The 23594-nt window shown below is 44.6% G+C and overlaps 1 protein-coding gene across 1 annotated transcript in view; it reads right to left on the bottom strand.

Annotated features, from left to right (window-relative positions):
- SNX13 (sorting nexin 13) overlaps nt 1-23594 on the bottom strand; it is a 1298295-nt gene that overhangs the window by 887458 nt on the left and 387243 nt on the right. The window contains 1 exon segment of the mRNA XM_044065560.1: nt 7428-7532. Within this exon segment, the coding sequence (XP_043921495.1) occupies nt 7428-7532 (105 nt within the window).

The raw sequence follows: 23594 nt of genomic DNA, 5'->3' as shown, positions 1-23594 counted from the left end.
TGGGAATAAAAGGATTAGTGTGATGAGACACCTTGTCTCTGTGAAAAAACAAAAAAGAAATAATGGCCCTAAGGGCCTGAAGGTCAGAAACCCTCTGAGCAGAGTAAGAGCAAGCAACAAGACAATTTTCCAGGTCTATTGCTGGAAGAAGCTGAAACTGCAGGTTCAAAAGGAACCTGGTTCAATCCTTCCAAACAAAATTAAAGTCCCAAGGAGGAGGAATACGCTTCCTTGGGGGCTTAATATGCAGAGCACCTTTATGAAACTGTTTGACCTCAAAACAAGGAGCCAAAGGAGGATTCAAGGGCTAAAACAGCTGACAAATGGGCCTTTACAGAAATAGGAGAGGAACAGAAGGTCCTGGCTATGAGCATGGCATCAGACCAAAATCTTTTCCATTTGGACACAAGACTTTCAGGTTGAAGGTTTTCCTGCCTCCTATAAAACCTTGAGCATGTCCTCAGAAAAAAGGTGCTTAAAAGGGATCAAAACCCTATCATCCACAGTGTCTGTTGAAGAATGGACAAAAGAAAAATAGATGAGTGACCCCTTGTCTTAAGTGAGAAGATACAATCAGTGAGGTAACTTTAGGTGATTACTCCTGGCCATATGCACTAAGAGGGGGAACCAGTGCTGTCTTAGCCAAAAAGAAGTAGCTAGCAATCTTTCTGGAGAGTCAAGCTGAATCTTCTCCAGGACTCTAGGCAGAAGAAGAAGGAGAGGGAAGGCACAGAAAAAGATCCTCTTCCAACAGAAAGGGCATCTATCTTCCATGCCAGATGGTATGGCACTCTGGAGAAAAAAACAAAAAGAGAGGGATCTGCCTGTTCAGAGGCTAAAATATCTACCTGAGGAATCTCTCACCAATGGATGATGTCCAGGAACACATCTCTGTGAAGCACCCATTAATTAGCCTTTGTTTTGGATCTGCTCAGGAAGTCTGCCACTAGACTGTGTTCTGAAGGAATATACACCACCTAAAGAGTTTGCTGACAATGGATAGCTAGATCCCGAGCCTGAAGATCCAGCTTGCAAAGATAAGATTGTGCCCATCTACTTGTTGACATACCACATCACTGTGGTATTGTCTGTGTAAACCTTCAGCTGGTCTGGAGAGAGCATGGGGTGAAAAGCCTGAAGGGCCAGAATCAGAGCTCTTGTGTCTCTGATGTTGACATGGTCTGACTTCCGATGAGGGGCCAGAGATCTTTAACTTCCAGGTGACCAAAAGAAGCCCCCCACCCCATGTCTGAGGCATCAGTGAACAGTTCTTGAGAAGGAACTGGGGGCAGAAAGGGCAGATCTAGGTTGAGGGTAAGTTGCTGAATCCACCACTTGAATTCAGTGAGACAAGTAAGGAGATGCACGCTGAAATCCAGAGGATGGCAATGCTGAAGCCACACTGCCTTGAGGTACCACTGAAGCTTCTGCATAAGCAGTCTGGCAAGAGGGAGCACTGGAACAGAAGAGAACATGAATCCCAGGGCTCGAAGAAATTCTCTGGCTGGAATGACAAGCAGAGGAAGAGGAGACTGAAAGAAGGATGTCAGGGATAAAACCTTTCGATGAGGAAGAGAGGCCAGCATTGGCACTGTCTGAATCCTGCAGCCCAGATACAAATGATCCCGAGAGGGATTCAGGACAGACTTTTGGAAGTTGATAGTAAACCCCAGGCTTTGAAGGGGAGATGTGTTGAACTCTAGATTTTCTAAAACAGAACTGGGAGAAAGTACCGACTCAACAGGTCATCTAAATAAGAAAAAAATATGAATACCTTGGAGCCTGCAAAGGGCAATCACAGGAGCTGGGCATTTTGTGAACACCTTCAGTAGAGAGGCCAAAGGGCAAAGCAGAGAACTGAAAATGAGAGAAAAAAACAGAAATGTAGAGGGTGAATAGGAATATGAAGTTAAGTATCCTTCAGATCTAAGAACATCAGAAAAGCTTGGGCAGCAACTGATGAAACAGAGTTTGAAGAGAAAACATCTGAAAAGCAGGAACTTTGAGAAAGGTGTTGAGCAAGCAGAAATCCAGACTAGGCATACAAGAGCCCTCCTTTTGAGGAACTAGGAACATTCTGGACTAAATTCCTCCTTCTACCTAGGAAGGAGGGACAGGCTGAATGGTTCCCTGGTCCACCAGGGACCCAAGAACCCCTGAGAAATGAGGAAGCTTCTCTCAAGGAGGCTGATGAATCCCTGAAAAAGGATGGAGGGACTTCCACACCATCAAGTAACCCTGATGGGTGATGGACAGAACCCAAAAATCTTAGTTGATGAGTTGCCAGTTTGGAAGACAAACTGAGAGCCAAAGGGACAAGAGAACCTGGTCAAGGGTAGGGGAGCAAAGTGCCAAAGAGAAGCAGGCTGGTCAGATAAAGGAGGCTTCTGAGACACAGGAGTCTGAGAAGACTTAGAAGAAGTTCATCTACCACCCTTCCTGTTAGTCACCTGACAAGGTTGCCTGTGAACAAAAGCAGACCTAGTAGGAGACTTCCTCTGGAACTTAGGCATAGGAGATACAAAAATAAGCTTTTGCCCTACAAAGCTTTATCTTTTTGTTGAAGAGACTTAAATACAGCAGCAGTAGTCCGAACAGATGTTTATTATCCATTTTATTATCCAAAGCAGCATCCAGCAACTTGGCCTTAATGTCTTTAGGTAATGACTGCAGGCAATGCCAAGAGTAATGCCTCATTACAGACCCAAAGGCAGCATCTCTGGAAGAGGCATCAGCAGCTTCACAGCTGCACTTGACAGAGTGATGAGCCACCTCAGAGGTAAATCCCAAAACATATAGAGTTAAATTCTGTTCTAGAACCAGGGAGGTCAGACACAAATTGACAAGCCTGGGCAATGAAGGCCAGAGCATTTCTGATCATGTGTGTGATCTGTTAATTGATGGCCCTAAAGGCCAAACTGGAAGCAGTACAGACTTCCTTTCCAATTCTGTCCATGGCCCTACTATCCTTATCCAAAGGCAGAAGCTTGGTAGAGGGAAAAAGCTTAGAAGGCTTGTAAGAGGAGATTTACAGCACAGCAGGAACAGCAGAACATGTAAAAAGAAACTGACAATCCTCAGGATCCTTACAGAACCTGTCAGGTTTCTTTGAAGCAGAGGGCAGAGAATTAGGAGTCTTAGAAGCAGCTATAAAGGTGTGCAACAATGCAGCCAACACAGGAGGTACTCTGCAAAGTTTAGGAGTGTCCAAATGAAGCAACTCGTAATACCTTTTTCTGGATATTAGATGCCTAAGGAGAATCTCACACAGTATTTCATCAACTCTGGGATAAAGGACTCCTCTTCATCAGAGGCATAAGCCAAAGATGAAGGCATCTGGGAAGGGTAAGACAATAACCCATCATCAGACTCCAAATCCTCATCCAAAGAATCAGGTTCCCTAGGCTATTTGGAAGGAGTGGAAGTCCAAAGGGGGGGTAGGCACAGAAAACCCTTGGGGAGGTTTCAGGACCATTCAGGCATTAATTAGGTGTTGCCTAACTCCGCCATTCCCTTTGAGGGTCCTTGGGATGTACAGAAGAATGTTAAGTCTTCTCTCTTTTCCTAGTAGCAATGTCCGCCCTAACAAACACTGGAAGTTCCGAACCCTGACAGGATTCAATAAGAGTACCTGGAACCTCTTCCCTGACCAGAATCTGCAGAATTCCTCTAGGGCCCACAGATAAACTGAGGTTCCCCCTCGATGTCCAGAGCAGCTGTCTGGAAATCTTCAGAGGATGTGTGAAAAGAAGGATCCATGCTGGCCTTTGACTGGGTCACATCACAGGAATATGAAGTTGACACCAGATGGCCTACAGAGCTATCACTCACTTCTAAGAGAGACATCTGGCGAAGGCTGACCATCTAAAGAATCTGGCCAAGATTTCTTGGCTTTCTTCTTGCTTAATGGGAGTACCTTGAGGTTAATCAATTCTGAACTACCTGTTTAAGCCTCTGCTTCTCAGGATAGAAGGCCAGGGAAGACAACTGGCTACAAGAAAGACACTGTTCATGATGATCCTTATGGAGAATCTGCCTCCCACACTGACATTTTCTCTTCTTGTATGACATGAAGTCCAGATAACCAAAGGAAAAGACCAACAGTAAAAAGAAAAAAGACCCCAACAGGGCACTTATCTGACTGCTAGGTATTCAGCACAGCAAACGGCATTCAGACTGACAAGAGATGATGGTGTTTGGAATGGCAGCAAAGTTGTTTTGGGTACCTGCATCCATATGTCATCTTTATGCCTCATGTTCTGCGCGGGGAGCACACGTGTGATGTTAGACACATACAAGATCAAAAGGCATTGGTATACTGGCCAGATGTTGGGCTAGCCTTTCCAGGAGATTCCCAAGGTTAAGAATACTGCAACAGTGACAGTGAAGGACATCATTATGCAAACACCGTGATTAAATGCATGTACACAGTAAACAGCTTATATAAGAGTTAACAAAAGTTAATATGAATTAATAAATAGGTAATAAGAACAGACCTTATAATGTGCAGAAGTCATACAAATAGAAGTAAAAGCATAAGAGTAGTACAAAGAGGTAATACTCGAACTGAACGTAACAAAGAATGTAATTATTAATAGTATGCAAATTAGAAATAAAGAACGTAAGTAAGATACAAAACACAGATTGTTTTAAGCTATACCAACATAGGCAAACCTTGAGGAGTAGATCGGCATCTGTATACTCATCCCAGGTCTGAAAGTCTATGAAAGTATGAAAAAAAATCTTTGAGATATTCCAAGTTCCCGGTTCAAAAACCTATTTCTTTAACCAGCATCATGATAAACACAGTCTTGACTTCAACATCCCAGCTGTCTCAGGTTCAACTAGCATCTCGGGCAGTGGAAGAACGATCAGGCAGGAGATGAAAGTGAGTGAGCAGGTGATAACAACTTACACATCTCTACAGAGAAGAGGGAAAGGCCTGTCATCCAACACACTGCTGCAATCAGTACCTAACTGGAGGCGGGGGAATAATGCAGCAGTATGCGGGGCTCATGGTGTTAGCCAGGACACAACAAACAGTTCATGTGCATTACAGATGTAAGCCAGTGCCTATATGAAGTGAAGGCATTTCTTCAGCAGCATGCACACCACATCCATAAGGACCTGGGAGTACAAATGCATAAAAAACTAGGCATCCTATTGTTCATAGGATCATAGGGGATTACTAAGCTATCGACCCGGAGGTCACCTTAAACCAAGCCAATTCATCCCAGTGTAATACCATAAATGCTAATCAATACCCAAGATTGCATTTAGTGATGATTACCCATGTCCAGGAAGGTTGTAGGCTCTACCTCTGGTAAGAATTTATGGTGTTCCATCCACTAGTCAAAGTTCCTCTTGAACACTGTCATAGAGATGCTCTGCTCCACATGAATTGGCAGCCTGTTCCAAAGATGTGGCAGTCACTGAAAGATAAATCTGTCCCTCCAACATGTCCTATTTAAGTCGCAGGCCATATTTAGGTTATTGTAACGGGTAGCCCTAGTCCCGTTTGATTTATGGATATGCAGCAAGTTAATTAGGTTTGTGTCTTGGATTGCTCTGTAGGCCAGGCATAAGTCTCCTCTAAGAAGTCTATACAATACAGAGTACAGTGACAGAACTTTAGTCGGCCTGTGTAAGGCACATGCTAGAGCCCCTTGCTCTTCTTTGTTAGACACCTCTGAGGTCTCTCAAATTGCTGTAGGTCCTTAGTATGGTACATTCCAAATGGGGCATTATACTCAATTATGGGCCAGATAAGTGGCGAGTAAGTAGGGGTTATAACTTCTTTTGCTTTTGAGGAAATGTCTTTACTAATGAAGTGTGCTACAGAAAAACCTTTCCTTACTACAGTGGACACATAGTGGTCAAAGTTAAGGTTGCAGTCAACTTATGATCCCAGGTCCCTTACCACTTCATGGGTACTTAGGACATTGTTGTTAATTTGATAGTGTGAGGGGACATTGTGCAGAAGGGAATAATGATGCATTATTTCCATTCAGTTTCAGACAGTGATTAATATACCAGTCGCTGGTCTGAGTGAGACCCTCCTGAAGCATACTGACAGCATTTGAGGATTCAATGATTGCACCTAGTTTGCAGTCGTCTGAAAGCTTGGTCAGCCAAAACCCCTTAGTTTTGACCTGAACTTCTGAGAAGTATATACCAAACAGTAGAAGGCCCAGCACTGACCCCCGTGGCATCCCCTTGGTAATGGGTCTGCTGGATGATGTGGAGTCACCCACTTTGATAGTGTGTCCAGTTTGTGAGCCAGATGGCAACCCATCTTACAATTAAAAGGTTTAAAATCAATTTGCTAATTTTATCGGTAATGCCTGAATGTGGGATTGTGTCGAAAGCCTTTACCAGGTCCAAGGTATGCTGTGTGCACAGATATGCCCTCATCAATGGCCTTGGTCACATTTTCAAAGAAATCCACCAGAACTGCCCTTCATGAAGCCAAATTGGGTAGGATTCAGGGTTTGAAGGTCACCTATATCTTTATTTAGGAGGTCCATAATGATACATTCCATGGCCTTACAAATGAGGCTGGTCAGGCTTATGGGTCTGGAATTCCCCATGTCTGTTGCTAGGCCACCTTTGTGGAGGGGAATAACTGTTGCTGTTCTTCATTCCACAAGAACAAAGCCTGTGATTAGGCTATGACTGGAAAGGATACTTAGTGGTGATGCTAGTTCATGTTTTAGCCGGTTTATAAACCAGCATGGGATGCCGTCTGGTCCCACAGAGGCTGTTTTTTTGCCTTACACAAGGCTTTGAGGACCTGCTCTTCAGATATGTAGGGGTGGGATGGGGGTGTTGGGGGAAATATGGTAGTACACTGAAAGCAATGGACACATACATGCATGGTGACATGGAGTGGAACTGTCAGCACACTAAAGAGAGCTGCATGGCTCAGCACAACTATGGATGGGGAAGATGGTTTGATGGCTTGCAGTCATACGGAAAAATGACCTGGAAAAATACTATGGCTTTAGCAATGGCAGTGCAGGAAAGAACTGGTGAGGAGGCAGGGGGCAGGCTAATCATAAAAGCTGCAAACACTGGAGCTGACTGGAGTCTGCAGGCAAGCCCTGAAATATACTACTTGTTTAATTTACTTGATCTTTTTAAGGTGCTTTTATTTTTGTAGGAAACATTTATAGGTTTTAAGTGAAGCAATTGTGATATGCAAAATGATCAGTTCCAATGCTCAAATATCCCAGTCTTACACATTTTTAGTTGTCAGGATAATCTTTAACAGGTATCCACCAATATATCATTAGCTAATCCAAATCTGATAAAGGAACTATCTTTTTCTAAGCTACATTATGAACATTCTTCAAAAAAAACAAGGAAGTAAAATACTCACGACACATGTAATGCAGCAGTGGTAAAATGAGAAAGCAGGCTTTTACCTTTCTCTGAACATCATCAAAGACTTCAGGAGTAGGGTCTTCATGATTCAGCTTCTCTTCCAAGCTTTCTACCAAGTAGTCCTCAACAGAAACACGCGGAGATGCCTGTTACAAACACAAATGTTACTCAACAGGTAATAACTATGTCTCTACAGTACAGCTGCATCACATCTCAGTGCAGATCCTATAACCACCTACACTACTCACCACTTTAAGTCAGCAGTATCATGGCAAAACTTCCTGCATATCAGTAAGATATGAAAGTGTTCACCATATCAGAATTATATTTGAAAGGACTTGCACGGAGTGAACACTTTGGCATATCACTCTTGTACCCGGTCTCACAGCCCTTCATAATGAGCTGTACAATGAGTCCCATCCCTGGGCAGAGGTTAAGGGGTGCTTATATCCCAGTGGTCCTCAGTTTGTTTCCACAACTCAAAGAGGGTACAGGTGGAACATTTCAAACTATGAAGATGGTAAGAGGGAATAATACAATCAGTGCAGACTGTCCTCTGCACAGTTGCGATTTTATGTACTCATGTACCTGTGAAAACAGTTGATTTTGCACTGGGTGGAACAACTGAGTAGAACTGCAATTCTCACTCAAAAACACTCAAAAGGGAGCATACGAACTCTAAGACAGAATGTGACACTTAAGGCGGGATAACTTGAGGTCCACTCTCAAACTGCATGGGATGCCTGAAATGGTGACTAAAACTTTAAAGAACGTCACCGCCAACACATTCTTGAAAATGCATACAACAGATAGCCACTATATGTAGGTGGAAGGTACTAGCACTGCAATGGTCAAGAACTTAATAGTATTCTGCTTACAAAAGAATAAGAGGCTTTCAATCTACCTGGAGAAACTTTGTCCAATAACTGTAAAACCATACCTGCCACTAGTACTCACAGACCCCACGCAGGGATGTTTGTGAGTGAGACTGCAAGTACAACAGAGTGCAGCTATGTGAGGTAACCACAACAACATTAAACAATGGACTTCATTCCTGTCTTTTTTAGTATTCACATCCTACAGATAATGTCCTTTAAGGAGTCAACTAGCCCACTGTGTCCAGAAATTAAATTTGTAGTAATCTCTAACATGATTGCAATGATAGTACTTGGTCATTAGGTGGCAGCAATCTATACACTGCAGGCATGAAAGGGGCAAACACTCTGTTTTTGGAACCACGGCTCCTAAAAAATCATTTCACATATCCCTGGTATGCGACTTAAATCATCTGGACCCTCATTCCCAGTCTCCACATCCTTAATATCATCATTTGTGTTAAAGTCTGTCTCTAACACCTCTGGCAAAATCCAGCAGGATACTGAGACGTTGCCTGCCTTCCTCACCAAGAAAAAAATATGAATGCATACAACATGTCAGAATAAAAATAATACACGCCATACTTTACTCAAAAGGACAGGTACTAGTCAAAATTTCACTTTTTTTTTCTTTTTTCAAAATGGACAACACTTTACCTCATATTACAGAAACTCATGATCATCTAAAATACAACACCAGGTCAAACCAACAGAAAAAAGAGGAGACTAAGTAAAAATAGGAGGAAGAGGGGATAAAGGCAATAACAAAAAATAAGTGAATGAAATCAATTTTCTTTTTTAAATGAATACCTCACATAACTTATATCTCTCCCGTTTGTATCTTTTTAACAATCATAACCTTGTGCGACAACAGAAAAATAAGCATCTAGGAAAGTGAGTGAAGTTCCCACCAACACTAATGAATACCTCACACAACTTATATCTCCTCCGTTTGTATCTTTTTAACAATCATAACCTAGAGCTATAACAGAAAAATAAGCATCTAGGGAAGAGAGTGGAAGTTCCCACTAACACTAAGGTTCACGGGTGACTAGGCAAATGACCCTAAATGACCTTTTTAAGCCTAGCCATGCTTCTCAATTGTACTAGACAGGTTATGATACTACACATTTTCTAGGGGGTATAAAACTTTGGTACGAATGGTTGGGCATTTACATGCTTCCCTTTTCTAACATGAAGATAGCTGGCATACTTGGGGTAAATTTACTTTCAGATACACATACCTGTCCCTTCAACATGTCTTACTTATGTTGCAGATGAGACTTAGATCAAGTGTTCCTGATGCTATTTGCTTTTTAGATGTGCAACAGCGCCATAACAGCTAGTTCAAAGACTGCTCTAAAGGACAGGCATAGATTACTCCCTTAGCAGTCTGTAGGAGACAACATACAAGACAAGTCCTTGAGGCACTCCACACTGGACATGTTTCCTAAACCATATATTTTTTGGTGAGGAACCTCTGAGGAAGGTCCAGTTATTGCACTTGCCTGGTAAGGTACAGAATGAAGGAGGCATTGTGTGACTTCCTGCGTGTGATCCACCATAAATTAACATAACCATACCCAGGGGAAATACCCAACAAGCTTTACTACATTGCCATGACTAAAATTTAGTGCATCTGGCTTGTACAGATGAATCAGTTCTGTAAGCCAGACAGTTTGCTACATAGCTATTTGATTTTTTTTTGTATTTTCCCAAAGTTGTGAATGAAAAATAATGCATGCAGTTCTGTTTTATGCAGTATACCCTTAATGTTTTTCTTTAAGCTATTTGTTTTTTTGTATTTTCTCAAAGTTGTGAATGAAAATAATGTATGCAGTTCTGTTTTATGCAGTATACCCTTAATGTTTTTTTTTTTTTGGCTTTTCAAAAGCTGTGAATGAAAACAGTCTATGTTCTGGATTAAGTCTACTTATCTGGTTACTAAATAAAAATATGCAAGTAATAAACAAATGAAAGACTGCAAAAATGCTAAGAATGCTGTATGTAAAGAAAAAAAGCAATAATACAATGCAAGTGTGCACAGAATTTTTAATTAAATGCTTTTGTTCCCACAACCAGTTCTTTATGAAGTGAAACAAGAGCTTTTCCATCTTCCTTAACTGACACAAAAATAGGCAGATGGAATCTCAGCCTAATATCTCATTCACAGGATAGCAATGACATTTTTTCTCCAAAACTAGCTGACCATCAAGCCACCTGCGCCAACCCAATTGCCTCTCTCCCTTAAACTCCACCCCTTGCGGTATCCCCAGTGTTCCCTATCCTGGAAGAGACTCTGATTAGGAAGAAGTCTTGCTCATAAGTTGCCCCATTACCTCATGCAGGTGTAAGGAACTAGGTCCATGCTGGACAAGTCATCCTATGGGCTGGTGGAGAGGCAGTCAATCCTTACAAATGTCAGGATTTTCTGGCCTAACTTTCACACACCTATATACCAACACCATGCTGAATGTAGGCTGGGCTGGTCAATGAGAGGATTATTTCAAGAATATGTACCATTCCCCAACCACAGGGCAGCCACATCTTACTCTGGTCCCCCCTAACCCAAGCCCAGTGACAAATCCTTAGGCTATGGCCTCCACCAGGGCTCACTGAATGTTGCCCAAGACATCCCTTCCCTCTAGGACTGGAATGTCCATCTTCCCCATCCGTCTATCAGTTGTCTGAGCTGTTATTCGAACTCTGATCACCTGGCTTTAGTTAGGGCTTCATGAGAGTCAGTACTGACACAATTTCAAGTGCAGATGTCTTCTTACATTCCTGGTTTAAAATGTATGCCACTTACTCAACCACTGTCACAGTGCACTCCTACAGTTATGTGGAAAATATTTAAACTACCTGAAAAAAGCTAAGGAGAAGCCTTTGACATTACGACTCCCCCACAAGTATGCTGTAGGAATTAAATGCTAACACCCCAACGGCGAGCTGGATCCTGTACAAATGACAGCAGAGTAATGCAATAGGGCTCCCCAAACCACAGCAATATCCCACTATTTGGTTCTTCCCAATTACCACAAAACAATGGTCAAACCTGTCACTGTAAATTATTTTCTTATTTATTTTACAATGATCACAGGGACTTGAATTCAATTTAAATCTTTTATTTAAAATTTTACAGCAAAACCACTGATAGCCATTTAATAAACAAAACAAAAAGCTCTCACCGGAAGTCAGACTTAACATCAGCAAATTAAATTTAAATGAGTAAATTTCTCTTCCCTTGAAATACATTAATTGAAAGTACATCTGGCACGCCAATAAGCTACAACAGACGTGACTAATCAGTCAAATAACACATATGGAAGCAATAATTAGCAACTATGTGTAGGGTGCAGGAATTCAAAGACTCTGCGCAGTGCATTTTTTAATACTCTGGGGCAGCCCACCGGATGCTAGTTACCCTTTTCAGGTGCAGCCCAGGACCTCTATCTGGTGAAATGACTAGCTCAAAGTCTAACAGTAAATTATTTATTATTTTTAACACCTTTGTTGAATTATCACTTAAAACATATACAAACAAATTTATATAAAAGAAAAAAAGAAGTTATGTACTCACCATAACGTTCCATCTGAGTAGTTACGACTTAATTCTTCTGCACATATGGGTATTCGGATCCGAGCCGGCAAAACTTTTACAAGCATCAGCTCCGAGCTCCAAGCTCCTCCCCTACCTATAATACATCACTTCCTCCTGACTAACCCCAGATCGAGTTTGCTGTCACTAACTAGCAACATAACCCACAATCCAGACAGGATAAGACCTGAATAGTAAGGGGGATGGAGGGAGGGAGGGAAGGTGCAGAAGAATGAAGTCTAACTACTCAGATGGAACGGTATGGTGAGTACATAACTTCTTTATCTGAAGTAGTTAACTTCATTCTTTCTGCACATATGGGACAGAGTCCCCAGCTACTAGTATTCCTGGGAGGCCCTTATGGAAGGATATTTCTGAGCACCGCAGAGCCAAAGGATGCTCTCCCTCTAGAAATCAAATCTAATTTATAATGAGAGATAAATGTATGCGAATTAGCCCACGTGGCTGCCGCACAGATATCATCTAAAGGTACTTTTGACCAGAAAACTGCAGAAGTGGCCATTGATCTAGTGGAATGAGCCTTCAGTACGCCAGGAGGACATAAGCCTTTGTCCTTGTATACTTGTGCAATACAAAGAGTGATCCACCTTGCTAAGGACACTTTCAAAACTGCTTTGCCCAAACATGGTTTTGAAAATGAGACAAACAGTTGATCCGACATTCGGTAGGGTTTAGTCCTATGAAGGTAAAAACTAAGCTGTCTATGGATGTCCAATAAATGGAGTCTATATTCGCCTTTATTTTGGAAATTTGGGAAGAAGACTGGCAAATTTATAGATTGGTTAATATTGGCTGCTGAGGACACCTTAGGAAGGAGGGGTTTGTACACAGCAAAACCCTGTCCTTGTGAAAAATTAAATAGGGGGGCACGGAGGATAAGGCCTGTAACTCTGAAACCCTTTTAGCTGAGGTGATGGCAACCAGGAATGCCGTCTTCCAGGACAAGAATTTCCGAGGGACTGAACCGGCAGGTTTGAAAGTCGGAGAGGTCAATGCTTGAAGGACTAAAGTCAGAACCCATGAAGGAACTGTCTCTAACTGGTGATCGCAAGGGAAAGGTGCCCTTCAGGAATGCTTTACACAACTTGGCAGAGGCCAGAGCAACCTTATTTTCGCCTACATGGAAATTAGAAATGGCAGCCAGTTGAACCTTGATGGTGGAAGAACTTGCGCCTGATTGAAAGAGACCAGCCAAAAATCTAAAACGACTGGAATGGGGGCTGTAAAAGGGTTCTGATTGCGTTGAGAGGCCCAAATGGAAAAAACGTCTCCACTTGCTACTGTAGAGTTTCCTAGTGGAGGCTTTGAGAGATGCTACCAGAATGTTCTTACCAGGGGATGAAAGTCTGGGAGTCCTGATGATCATGGGAACTGGAGCAGCCACGCCGTCAGTTTGAGACTGTCCAGGTTGGGCAGGGGCAAGCCCGAAGGATGAGCAAGTAATTCCGGGAATGGATCTAGAGTCCATGGAGGAGCCAAAAGGTGAGACCATAGGAAGGGAAACCACACTTGGCGAGGCCAGAAGAGAGCTATGAGAATGACTTTGCACTGCAACCGGCAAGCTTTCTGAAGGAACTTCGGTATCAGAGGTAATGGGGGATAAGCATAAAGTAACCCGGGATGCCAAGCATGGACTAGAGCGCCCCTTGGGACATCCCCTGGAGGGGAGATCAGAGCGAAGAAAAGTTGCTGCACTTCGTGTTGGAAGGAGACGCAAAGAGGTCGCAGCAAGGCTGACCCCATACGAGGAAGATTCTCTTTGCCACCGATGGATTTAGAGACCACTCATAAGGCAGAAGGATTGCCCGGCTTAGACTGTCTGCTAAAATGTTGAAGCGTCCCAGGATATGCATTGCTATGAGAAACCGGTTGGTGGATATGGCCCACTCCCAAACTCTCATGGCCTCGCGATAAAGAGGGTAGGATCGGGTCCCTCCCTGCTTGTTGATATACCAGACTACTGACATGTTGTCTGATTGAATGGCCACTGTCCCTGGAGGTAGGACAGGATGGAAGGCTTTCAATGTTAAAAGCACTGCCCTCATCTCCAGGACACTGATGTGTAGCTTGGTCTCTAGTAGGGACCACGTGCCTTGGACTCTTCTTTCCAGGAAGTGCACCCCATACCCGAGCTGGGAGTTGTCCGTGGTCACAGTGGCTTGGGCCGGCGGGGCTAGAAAGCTGCGGCCCCGCAAGTATGTCTGATGACTGAAGCCACCACTGGAGTGACATTCTGCATGTCCGGTTGATTCGGATTTGGAAAGTCATCGAGAGGTCTAGTCAGGACCATTGAACTGCTAGATTCCACTGAAGGATTCTCATATGAAAACGTGCAAGAGGAAGAATGGAAATGGAGGCTGCCATCGAACCCAAAACCCTGAGAACATCGCCTGCTGTGACTACAGAGTGCTCTGAGACACGTGAAGTCAGATTTTTTATCCTTTGTGGGGTGAGAAAGATCTTTGACTGAATAGTATACAACCGTGCCCCGAGGAAGTCTATGACCTGAACCAGAGCCAGGTGGGACGTGTTGAGGTTAATCGTGATGCCTAACTTGTGAGCCAGACCGAGAAAGTAGTGTAGGGCCTGGCACAAGAGACGTTTGGTGGATGCAGTGAAGAGCCAGTCGTCTAGGTAGGGGAATACCTGAATGCCCTGAAGTCTCAGGTGAGCCGCTATGACTGCCATTACCTTGAAGAACACCCTGGGGGCCGTGGTGAGACCAAAGGGTAGGGCTCTGAATTGAAAGTGACCGGCCACTAGCCGGAACCGCAGAAACCTCCTGGAGTTTCTGTGGACCTTGATATGATAGTAAGCGTCCTGGAGGTCTAACGAGCACATCCAGTTACATTCGCTTAGAAATGGTAGAATGGGACTGTAGAGTGACCATCCAGAATTTTTGTTTCTCTACCGCCAGGTTGAGGAAAGACAGGTCCCCCCGTCTTTTTTGGCACTAAAAAGAACCTGGAGTAGATGCCTGATCCGGACTGATCTGGGGGGACCGGTTCAATGGCTCGTTTTTGTAACAGTTTCGAAACCTGTAAAGCTTCGGCCTCCCTGTCATCGGGTGGAACATCTGGGAGGCGTGCTGGAGTTATGGGAGATGATATGAAAGGGATAGAATAGCCTCTGGATATAATGTTTAACACCCAGCGGTCTGCGGTAATGGACTCCCATGCCGCTGGATGTAAGGAGAATCCTCCCCCGACTGCCTCCAAAGTAGAGCAGTCGAGCAAACCCTCAGGGTTGCTGTGCGGGCCTTTCGGAAAAGGGTTCCCTAGACCCGAAGTTTCTGGGACCCCCTCTGCCTCTGGGATGGCGTCAGCCTTGTCTCCCTCTGCCTCTGGGGGACCAATAGTCCTGAGTGTCCCGGAAAGACTATGATTTCCGGAACCACATCTTCTTTTGCCCTTTTGGTTCCTGGAATAGGATCTCTGGGGGTTAGAGAAGCGGATTACGACGGCAGACAAAGTTTTCTGTCCTTCTCACTCTGGGTGAGCATGTCACGTACTGTCTTCCCAAAGAGGGATGATCCATCGAAAGGGGCGTTAATAAAAGACGCCTTATAGGGGTCCGCAAATTGATGCAGTCTGATCCAGGCATGTCGCCTCAAGGCAATGCCTGTACCAGCAGCTGTAGCAGCTCCCTCGGTAGCATGGGAGAGGAGATGCATAGATGTATTTGTCACTGATTTCAGTGTAGTCATCTTCGCAGTAAAGGACTGCTTGTCCTGCTGTGACAGAGACTCCGGGGGCGACTCAGTTAGTTCCGTTATAAGATCACGCTGCAGTCAGGTAACATATGCCAAGTAATTCAGCGCACGGATAGAAAAGTCCGCTGACGAGTACATATGCTTCCCAAAACGATCTGGACTCCTTGTCTGGTGGATGGACCGAGGAACACTCCTGTGCCAGTTCCTTCTTTGTGGCAGCTGCAACCACCAAAGTGTCCACAGGGGCTCCTTTGGACCATGCCTGCCTTTCTGACAGCGGGGAAAGAATTTTGTCCGGTCTTTTGGGTATAGGCTCCACGGTGTCAGGATCCTTCCATGCCCTTGTGGTGATGAGGTACACCAAAGGGTCGGCTGGGGGGGGGACCCAGGAAGTAGATGGGCATGCTCCAAAGGCCTCCAGAAACACGGACTCATCCGTAGAGGGTTTGGGGGCTGACCAACCTCCTCTCTGGCGGAGGATCTCCATAATGTCTCTGAAGGAGATGTCCTCGGGAGGTGATCTAGGGGAACCCTCCCCTTCATCTAAGTCCGAATCAGTAGTAATGGACTCAGAGGAGTCCAAGTGCCTTCCTTTACACTTGTGTTTACGAGGTTCCTCTCCAGTGGGGCTTTCTGAAGAGGAGTCGTAAGCCTCTGGGGGTTCCCTGAATGAAACAACCTGGGGTTGCTTTGGCATGGGCTGTCCCTGAGACAGGGTGAGGGGAGCAAAATCTGAAAACAGGGAGGTCTGGGTGGGATCTGAGTAGGTGAGCTGTGGTCTCAACCCCTGGGAGAGAACCCTTTCCAATAACCCGAATGCCGATGGAGAGACCACCTCTATAACCCATAAGGATGAGGCTCTCCCCGGGTCCGAAGCAGGGATCGGAGCCGAAGACAGGGTAGTCTGGGCACCAAGGATGGGATCCGAATGGCCTCGACCCTTGGGTCCGACTCCCTGACCACAGCCCAGAGTCTCTCCTGGATCCAAAATCGGATCCGAGGAACTCAAAGTGATGGCAGGCGTCAAGGAAATGAGAACCGTCGGCGCCGAACCAACAGCTCCAAAGGGCCTCGGATCCGAAAACCCGGAAGCATCGGGTCGGATCGGGGAAGGAGAGACTGGGTGAAATAGAGTTGTAGAAGGACCCTCTCCGATGGGAGAGGGACCAAGTAAGACCCCCATCTGAACCTCCTCATCAGCCTGTCCATGTCAGGGTCGGAGACACTCAGAGTCGACCTTGAAGAAGAAGCGACCGAAGCAGGCCTTGGCTGGATCTGAGGGGAGTGCCTCGGCCCCCGAGGGCTCCATCGGCTCCGGTGAGAAACGGGGAGAGCTGAGCCGAGGAGAACAGGAGCTGGGGACTTTAGAAGAGGGGCTGGAGAAAGACTCCCTGTCGCGGGATCTTTTTCTGGGCCTGTCCATCTCTTTGTGGCACTTCTCCCTCTCTCTCTTGCCCCTACCTTTCTGGGACCAATCTGAGGCCGCAGGATGAGCGGGAGGTTGAGTCCCTGCCTGCAAGAAGTCACTGGCTGAAGCGGAGACCAAGGCAGACTCTAGGGCAGAAGTTGGCAGCAGACTTGGCCACGAGCTTAGCCCGACGGTCTTTCAAGGCCCTGGCTTAAAACCCGCACAAATGTTGCAGGAGGCTGACAAATGGGAGACCCCTAAACAAAGAACACACAGAGTGTGGCCATTGGCTGATGAGAGCTTGTGACCACACACTGTGCATTTTTTAAAAAAAACTTTAGGCTGTTCAGCCATAAGGGCGGAACAGTAACTAAACCCTACACACACACACACACACACATAAGGGATGGGGCCTAGGCAGGAACTAAAACTACCAACAAGCTACACAGAAAAAAACTTTTTTTTTTAACACGATGACCACGCGTGGAGTGGGGAGGAAAAGGGGAACAGGTACACACACATACACCAACTATACTGGAAAGAGAAAAACAAGAGAAACTTTACCACCTTCGCTTAGAGCTCGGAGACCACAATGCTAACTCTTAGAGCTGCAAACGAGATCTGGGGGGTTAGTCAGGAGGAAGTGATGTATTATAGGTAGGGGAGGAGCTTGGAGCTCGGAGCTGATGCTTGTAAAAGATTTGCTGAATCGGATCCGAATACCCATATCTGCAGAAAGAATGAAGTTAACTACTTCAGATCAGACTATATTAAGATATTCCCAGTTGCAAACATTATATATCACATGTATTCTTTTGCATATTTATAATCAAGTCAACACTGATCAATTCCTGACTAAAGAACAAAAAACAACCTGCCAAAAAGAGAACACCCACTGAAACGTCTCCAAAGAACTGTAGACAAATAATGTAAAATAAAACAGAGACGCAGACAGCTGTAAAATCCAGGATAGGCCTTTACTGAGTGCAAAACACAAGCGCTTCCACAATCTAGCTTACACCTGAAGAAGCTGGATTTTACAGCTGTCTGCGTCTCTGTTTTATTTTACATTATTTGTCTACTGATCAATTCCTGCTTTCCAAGCAACCTCGTGTCTGTTCAAAAACATATTTCTGCATGTATTGTTCCCACAATTTCTATTTTTTCTATGTAATTTGCTCCTTTCCTTTTCTAAATATCCCACTTCAAATTATTTTATCTCTTGTTACAATATTCAAATACAGTTGGGTTTAGAATTTGATTTCGCTTTCTAGAAAGTTCCCTTTTGGCAGCCACCAGAATTAAACTTAAGTTCTTACTATGTCTAGGCAATTCAGATCCTGTATCCCAGCTCAAAAAATAATTTCCTTAGTTACAAACATTTGCTCACCCAAACTTTTTGACCGAGTACTCTGCGAGGGAGTTTTTAAAGTCTGCCAACTTACTACACTCCCAAACCATGTTCCCAGTTCCCTCCTTCTTCTCTATCACACCTCCAACATTTGTCTACCAGAGGAAAAAGTCTTTGGAGTCTGACTGGGGTATAAAAACACCTATGAAAACACTTCCAAGCAAAAATTTTAAAACTTCTAGACTTTGTTGCATATTTGGGAGCCATACATATGTTCTCTCATTGTTTTCTTGTGAATTGCTTATGCAATCGCTATTCCCAATATTTTCTATCCTCCTCTGACTGATTCCTAAAATTACTGTGCATATTTTATAGGCCATAATGATTGCTCCCTTTTTTAACAGCAGGTTCTCTTCTAGAATCAATTAAAAACTTTACCAGAGCAGGTCTTTCATTTAGGATTCCTCTGTCCCTTTCTTTTTGCCTAACCTCAGCTATCAATCCCTGACAGGGATGGCAGCCCTTAGCCTGTAGACCAAATGTCTTGTTGGCTTCTTCCCATTCTATTACCATTCTCTCTCTATTTACTTGCTCCTAATACCTTGGTTGCTTTTCCAGTTTTCTGCAGTAAATTCCAGCCCGCTCTTGCCTATCCTTCTGTACCCTAATTGCAGACATTCCTATTGGCAACATTTCCTTTCTCCATTCTCGCGTTGGCTTCATTCTTAGAATACTTTCTGCTACTTTATGAAAATAATATTCCGTGTGGCTGTTATTCAGCTTAAGTATCTGCATTCAAAATAGAACTCCGTCCATATGCATAGGCTGAGATTATGAATCTTGCTCTGTCCTTACAGTTGTCTTATTGCCATGAGTCGATCACTAATTCTGGAGGACATCCCTCACTGTATTCTGAAGCCTCTTCCTCACCAAAATTCTCACACCATTTCTAGTCTGTCCTCCTCCTATATAGTAGACTGACCCCAAGCCAAATGACTTTGCCACACTGCACTTCCATCTTGGATTCTGAATATACAAGATGTGCAGCTTCCTCCTTACCATTACGTCATCCATTTAACAAGCTGCATCCTGACAATGAACCCACATTTAGTGTGTGGCAATTCTTAGTTCATGTTAGGCGCAATGGTTGATTTTACATCCAAGCTTTCACTCAGAGCTCTCCCAGGTAACTGAAGCTGGACACTGGGCAGCCAGTAGCTTACTGACAAGGGTTGCTGGGTTTTATGGCACACAATGGTCCCCCCTCTCACTGTCAGCATGGGTACCTGGTGTAGGTCAGAGGAGTCCAGGTCCTCAAACATAGTCATCTCAGGCACATACTCATGCCCATTTTGGTGACATCAGTCAGCATGATTGCTTGTCTGCAGCAGGTCTCCAAGGTGAACAGCCTCTGGCATGTTAGAACAATATAGGTAAGGGAAGTCGGCAAGCCAGATCCGTAACTTCGGGATAAGGATTGGGTCTAAGGGCTGGAGCGGGGCTGGGCGTGCACGGTGGCTGGACGAGGTGTCGCAGGCCCTCACCGCACTCCCCCCTCCCGGGGGGGACCGGCAGGTAAGGCGGCGACTCTGGACGCACGCCGGGCCCTTCCTGTGAATCGCCCCAGCTGTGGAGAGCACTGGTCCTGACTGGCGTCCCACATCGTCTGGCAGCTAGCAGCTGACTTAGAACTGGTGCGGACCGGGGGAATCCGACTGTTTAATTAAAACAAAGCATTGCGAAGGCCTAAGATGGGTGTTGACACGATGTGATTTCTGCCCAGTGCTCTGAATGTCAAAGTGATGAAATTCAATGAAGCGCGGGTAAATGACGGGAGTAACTATGACTCTCTTAAGGTAGCCAAATGCCTAGTCATCTAATTAGTGACGCGCATGAATGGATGAACGAGATTCCCACTGTCCCTACCTACTATCTAATGAAACCACAGCCAAGGGAACGGGCTTGTCAGAATCTGAATTCTGCATATCATTGCTGGAGCCTTCCTGTGTCCTGAATGAGTGCTCTTCAAACTAGCTGGAGATATACAGAGCAGAGTATATTTTCTGGCACTTCAGAGTTGTGTACTGGTAATTGTTTGACTAATTTTATATCATTGCTGGCTGACTTCACAGTTGTGCACTGTTATTTTTGCTTCACTGTATAGTTTTTAAGATCTCTGCTGAAGGTGTTGGTTGTCCCATACCCATCTTCCTTATTCCTGTGTTGTTGTTTAAACTTGGAGGTTTTTTGCAGTTGCCCTGTAGATTTGATCTGGGACACTCCCCCCAGTCCCATCTCTTTACCTCATTCTACCTAATAGACTCCTTCTGCATTGTTTTTAGTCATTTTTAATTTAATTGCATTTTTTAAACTGTTTGGACTAACACTGATACATACTCAAGTGTGCTAGCTTGCACTGCATTTAAATTTGACTGCTGTTTTAGCTACTTTTCTGTATATGGTCTTCTTCTTTTGGCTTTTCCTAGTTAGGGGTCGCCACAACGGAACTCCGGTCCGCTAATGATTGGCAGTAGATTTTTACGTGCTGGCTTGCCGGGCCTAACGCACAACCTTCAATGAAGGAACGCCCATTCACGCATGTCGACACACACAAGACGCTCTTAACTGAGAATCGAACGTGCGTCTAACTGTGAGGCGACAACGCTACCACAGCACCACCACCGCAGTCTACTTTTCTGTATATATATATATATATATATATATATATAGATATATATATATATATATATATATATATATATAAAAAAATAATACCTTTCCTCTAACTAGTGTAGTCCAGATTCAGATTTGCTGCATCCAGGACTGTACGTAAGCTTCTGAGCCCCACCAAGCTTTCTGTGTTGGAGGAAAGCCTTCTAGCTTATCAGTGGGAGTGGTAAGCGCTAGGTAACCTATCTACCACATAAGGAGTGGTTCTGGCCCAGAAATTGTAGTTATTGGCCGTTTGAGCAGTTTTTCCATCTCTCTCAACTTTATGATTTAAAAGACCACATTTGCACTTGTTTCCCCCCTTTCCTGTAACTAGTTTAGTCCAGATACAGATTCTTACTTTTAGCACTTGAATTTGCTCATTCATGATCAGCACTTGTTCAGAACTTGTAAGCACTAAATAACCTATTAATTACTACAGCACTCAACCTTCCTCATTACCTAGAGGAAAACAGTTTTGGTGCTTACTTTCCTCACTTGCTTAGAGAAAAACAGCTCTTGTACTCACTTTCCTCACTTATCTAGAGGAAAATAGTTTTTTTTACTCAGGCATGCCCAAGGGTCATCTCCCAGTGTTCTCTCCTGTCTATCTGATGAATCTGGGCATCTTGGGGCAATGTAGAAATTGCCTCATGTACACAGACAACCCTTTCCTCCTACCACCCAACACTACAACCTGTGAGAGATGCACTTATCTAGCCAAACTGGAGGTAAAGCTCTCTCCAATCAAGACTGAACTTGACAGTCAAGAGGAGAAGGTAAACACTTGCACCACACTACAACTCATCACATAGTCTCACTAAATCTACACCACCAAAATCCACATATAGAAACACAAAAACATTTGCAGAGGCTCTCAATAATAATCTGCTCAAGCAACAGAGACCTCCAAAGCAGAAATGCAAGCAACCTCCACCCCCCAACACAACCCAAATGACACATTGCCTGCAGACTCAGTGTGCAACTCAACCACAGCCAATAAGGCAAAACAACGTACCAAACACACTAGTCATAGGCGACTCTATAGTCAGGCACACTGATGGCCCACTCACCAGACTAAACAAGGAGAAGGTTACTGTCAGCTGCCTGTCGGGTGCCAGGATCCGCCACATAACCCACACACTCAGGTCACTCCACAACAAGTACAAATATGACTCTGTCACTGTCCATGCTGGTGTGAATGACCCGAGATGTACCTCCCTGGACTACATGAAAAAAGACATGGAAGAGCTCTCCGATCTTGTAGCCCAGGCAGGTATAACCCTAGCCCTGAGTAGCATTCTGCCATCACCCAGAATGATGCTGCAGTATAAGGACAAAATGATTGACTTCCAATTGGCTAAGCTTCTGGTGCCATTCTAAAGGGATCCAGTATCTGTCTGCCTGGGATGACATGATCGACAGACCACAATGCTTTGCCAGAGATGGCCTGCACCTGTCACCCCTGGGATTCCGGATACTGGCTAAGGTTTTTGCAGCCCCTATAGTGCCTTTTTTTAGGCAAGGTTCAAATGACAAATTCACCACCATAACAGGAACAGGCAAGCAAAAACTGAGGGTGATGCTACTCAATGCTAGAAGTCTAAATTTCAAAATGCATCTACTCGAGGCACTCCTTAAAATGGAGAACACTGATATTTGTGCAGTGACTGAGACCCAGTTCAAGGCTCCAGAGAGCACCCCTGCACTACCAGGCTATAACTCATACCACACTTATCGGCCATGTAACCTGGACCGGAACACAAAAGGTGGAGGTATGTCCATATTCATTAAGGATATCCACACCTCCAGGCTAGTTGCTCAGCATAATGCAGCCGAGGTTATCCAAGTGCAACTAACTCTGGGCAAAACTGCAATCCATATTGTAGCTTGCTACAGATCACCCACCATGCCCCAGGATTCTCACTCCTCTTTTCTTGATGTACTGGAAAATATTAGGGTTTAACCAAACACCCTAATAATGAGCAATTTCAACTACCCCACCATTAACTGGGAAAACTACTCATGTACCAACTCCAGCGCTCAATGCTTTCTGGAATTCATAAACTCCAATGCCCTGGATCAACTTATCCACACCCCCACCAGAGGCAACAATATCCTAGATCTAGTCATTACGAGTATGAGTGACCGGTGTTCCACACCTGAAGTCAACGCCTCATTGGTCCGATCCAGGGATTCACATCCAGATCAGGAGAGGTCATTGTACCCCTGTACTCTTCACTTATCAGACCAATGATGGAGTACAACGCCCCATTCGGAATGTACCTTACCCGACACCTGCAGCAGTTGGAAAGACCCCAAAAGTTCCTCACCAAAAGGATAAAGGGGCTCAAACATATGTCATACGATGCCCGACTGAAGAAAATCCAGCTCTATTCAGTCGCATACCGTCTGCTCAGAGGTGATCTGTGCCTGACATACAAGGCCATGTCCAACCCAGAATTAATGGACATGCTCCACCTCAAAAAATCCAAATCCACCAGAGCCACGCGAGCAAGAGACTTAAACCTCAA

Source organism: Protopterus annectens, chromosome 3.part0 (assembly GCF_019279795.1).
Source record: "Protopterus annectens isolate FY-2018-M chromosome 3.part0, PAN1.0, whole genome shotgun sequence".
In the NCBI taxonomy this organism is placed as follows: Eukaryota; Metazoa; Chordata; order Ceratodontiformes; family Protopteridae; genus Protopterus; species Protopterus annectens.
The sequence above is the reverse complement of the archived record's forward strand: the minus strand, read 5'-3'. Positions and strand labels throughout refer to the sequence as shown.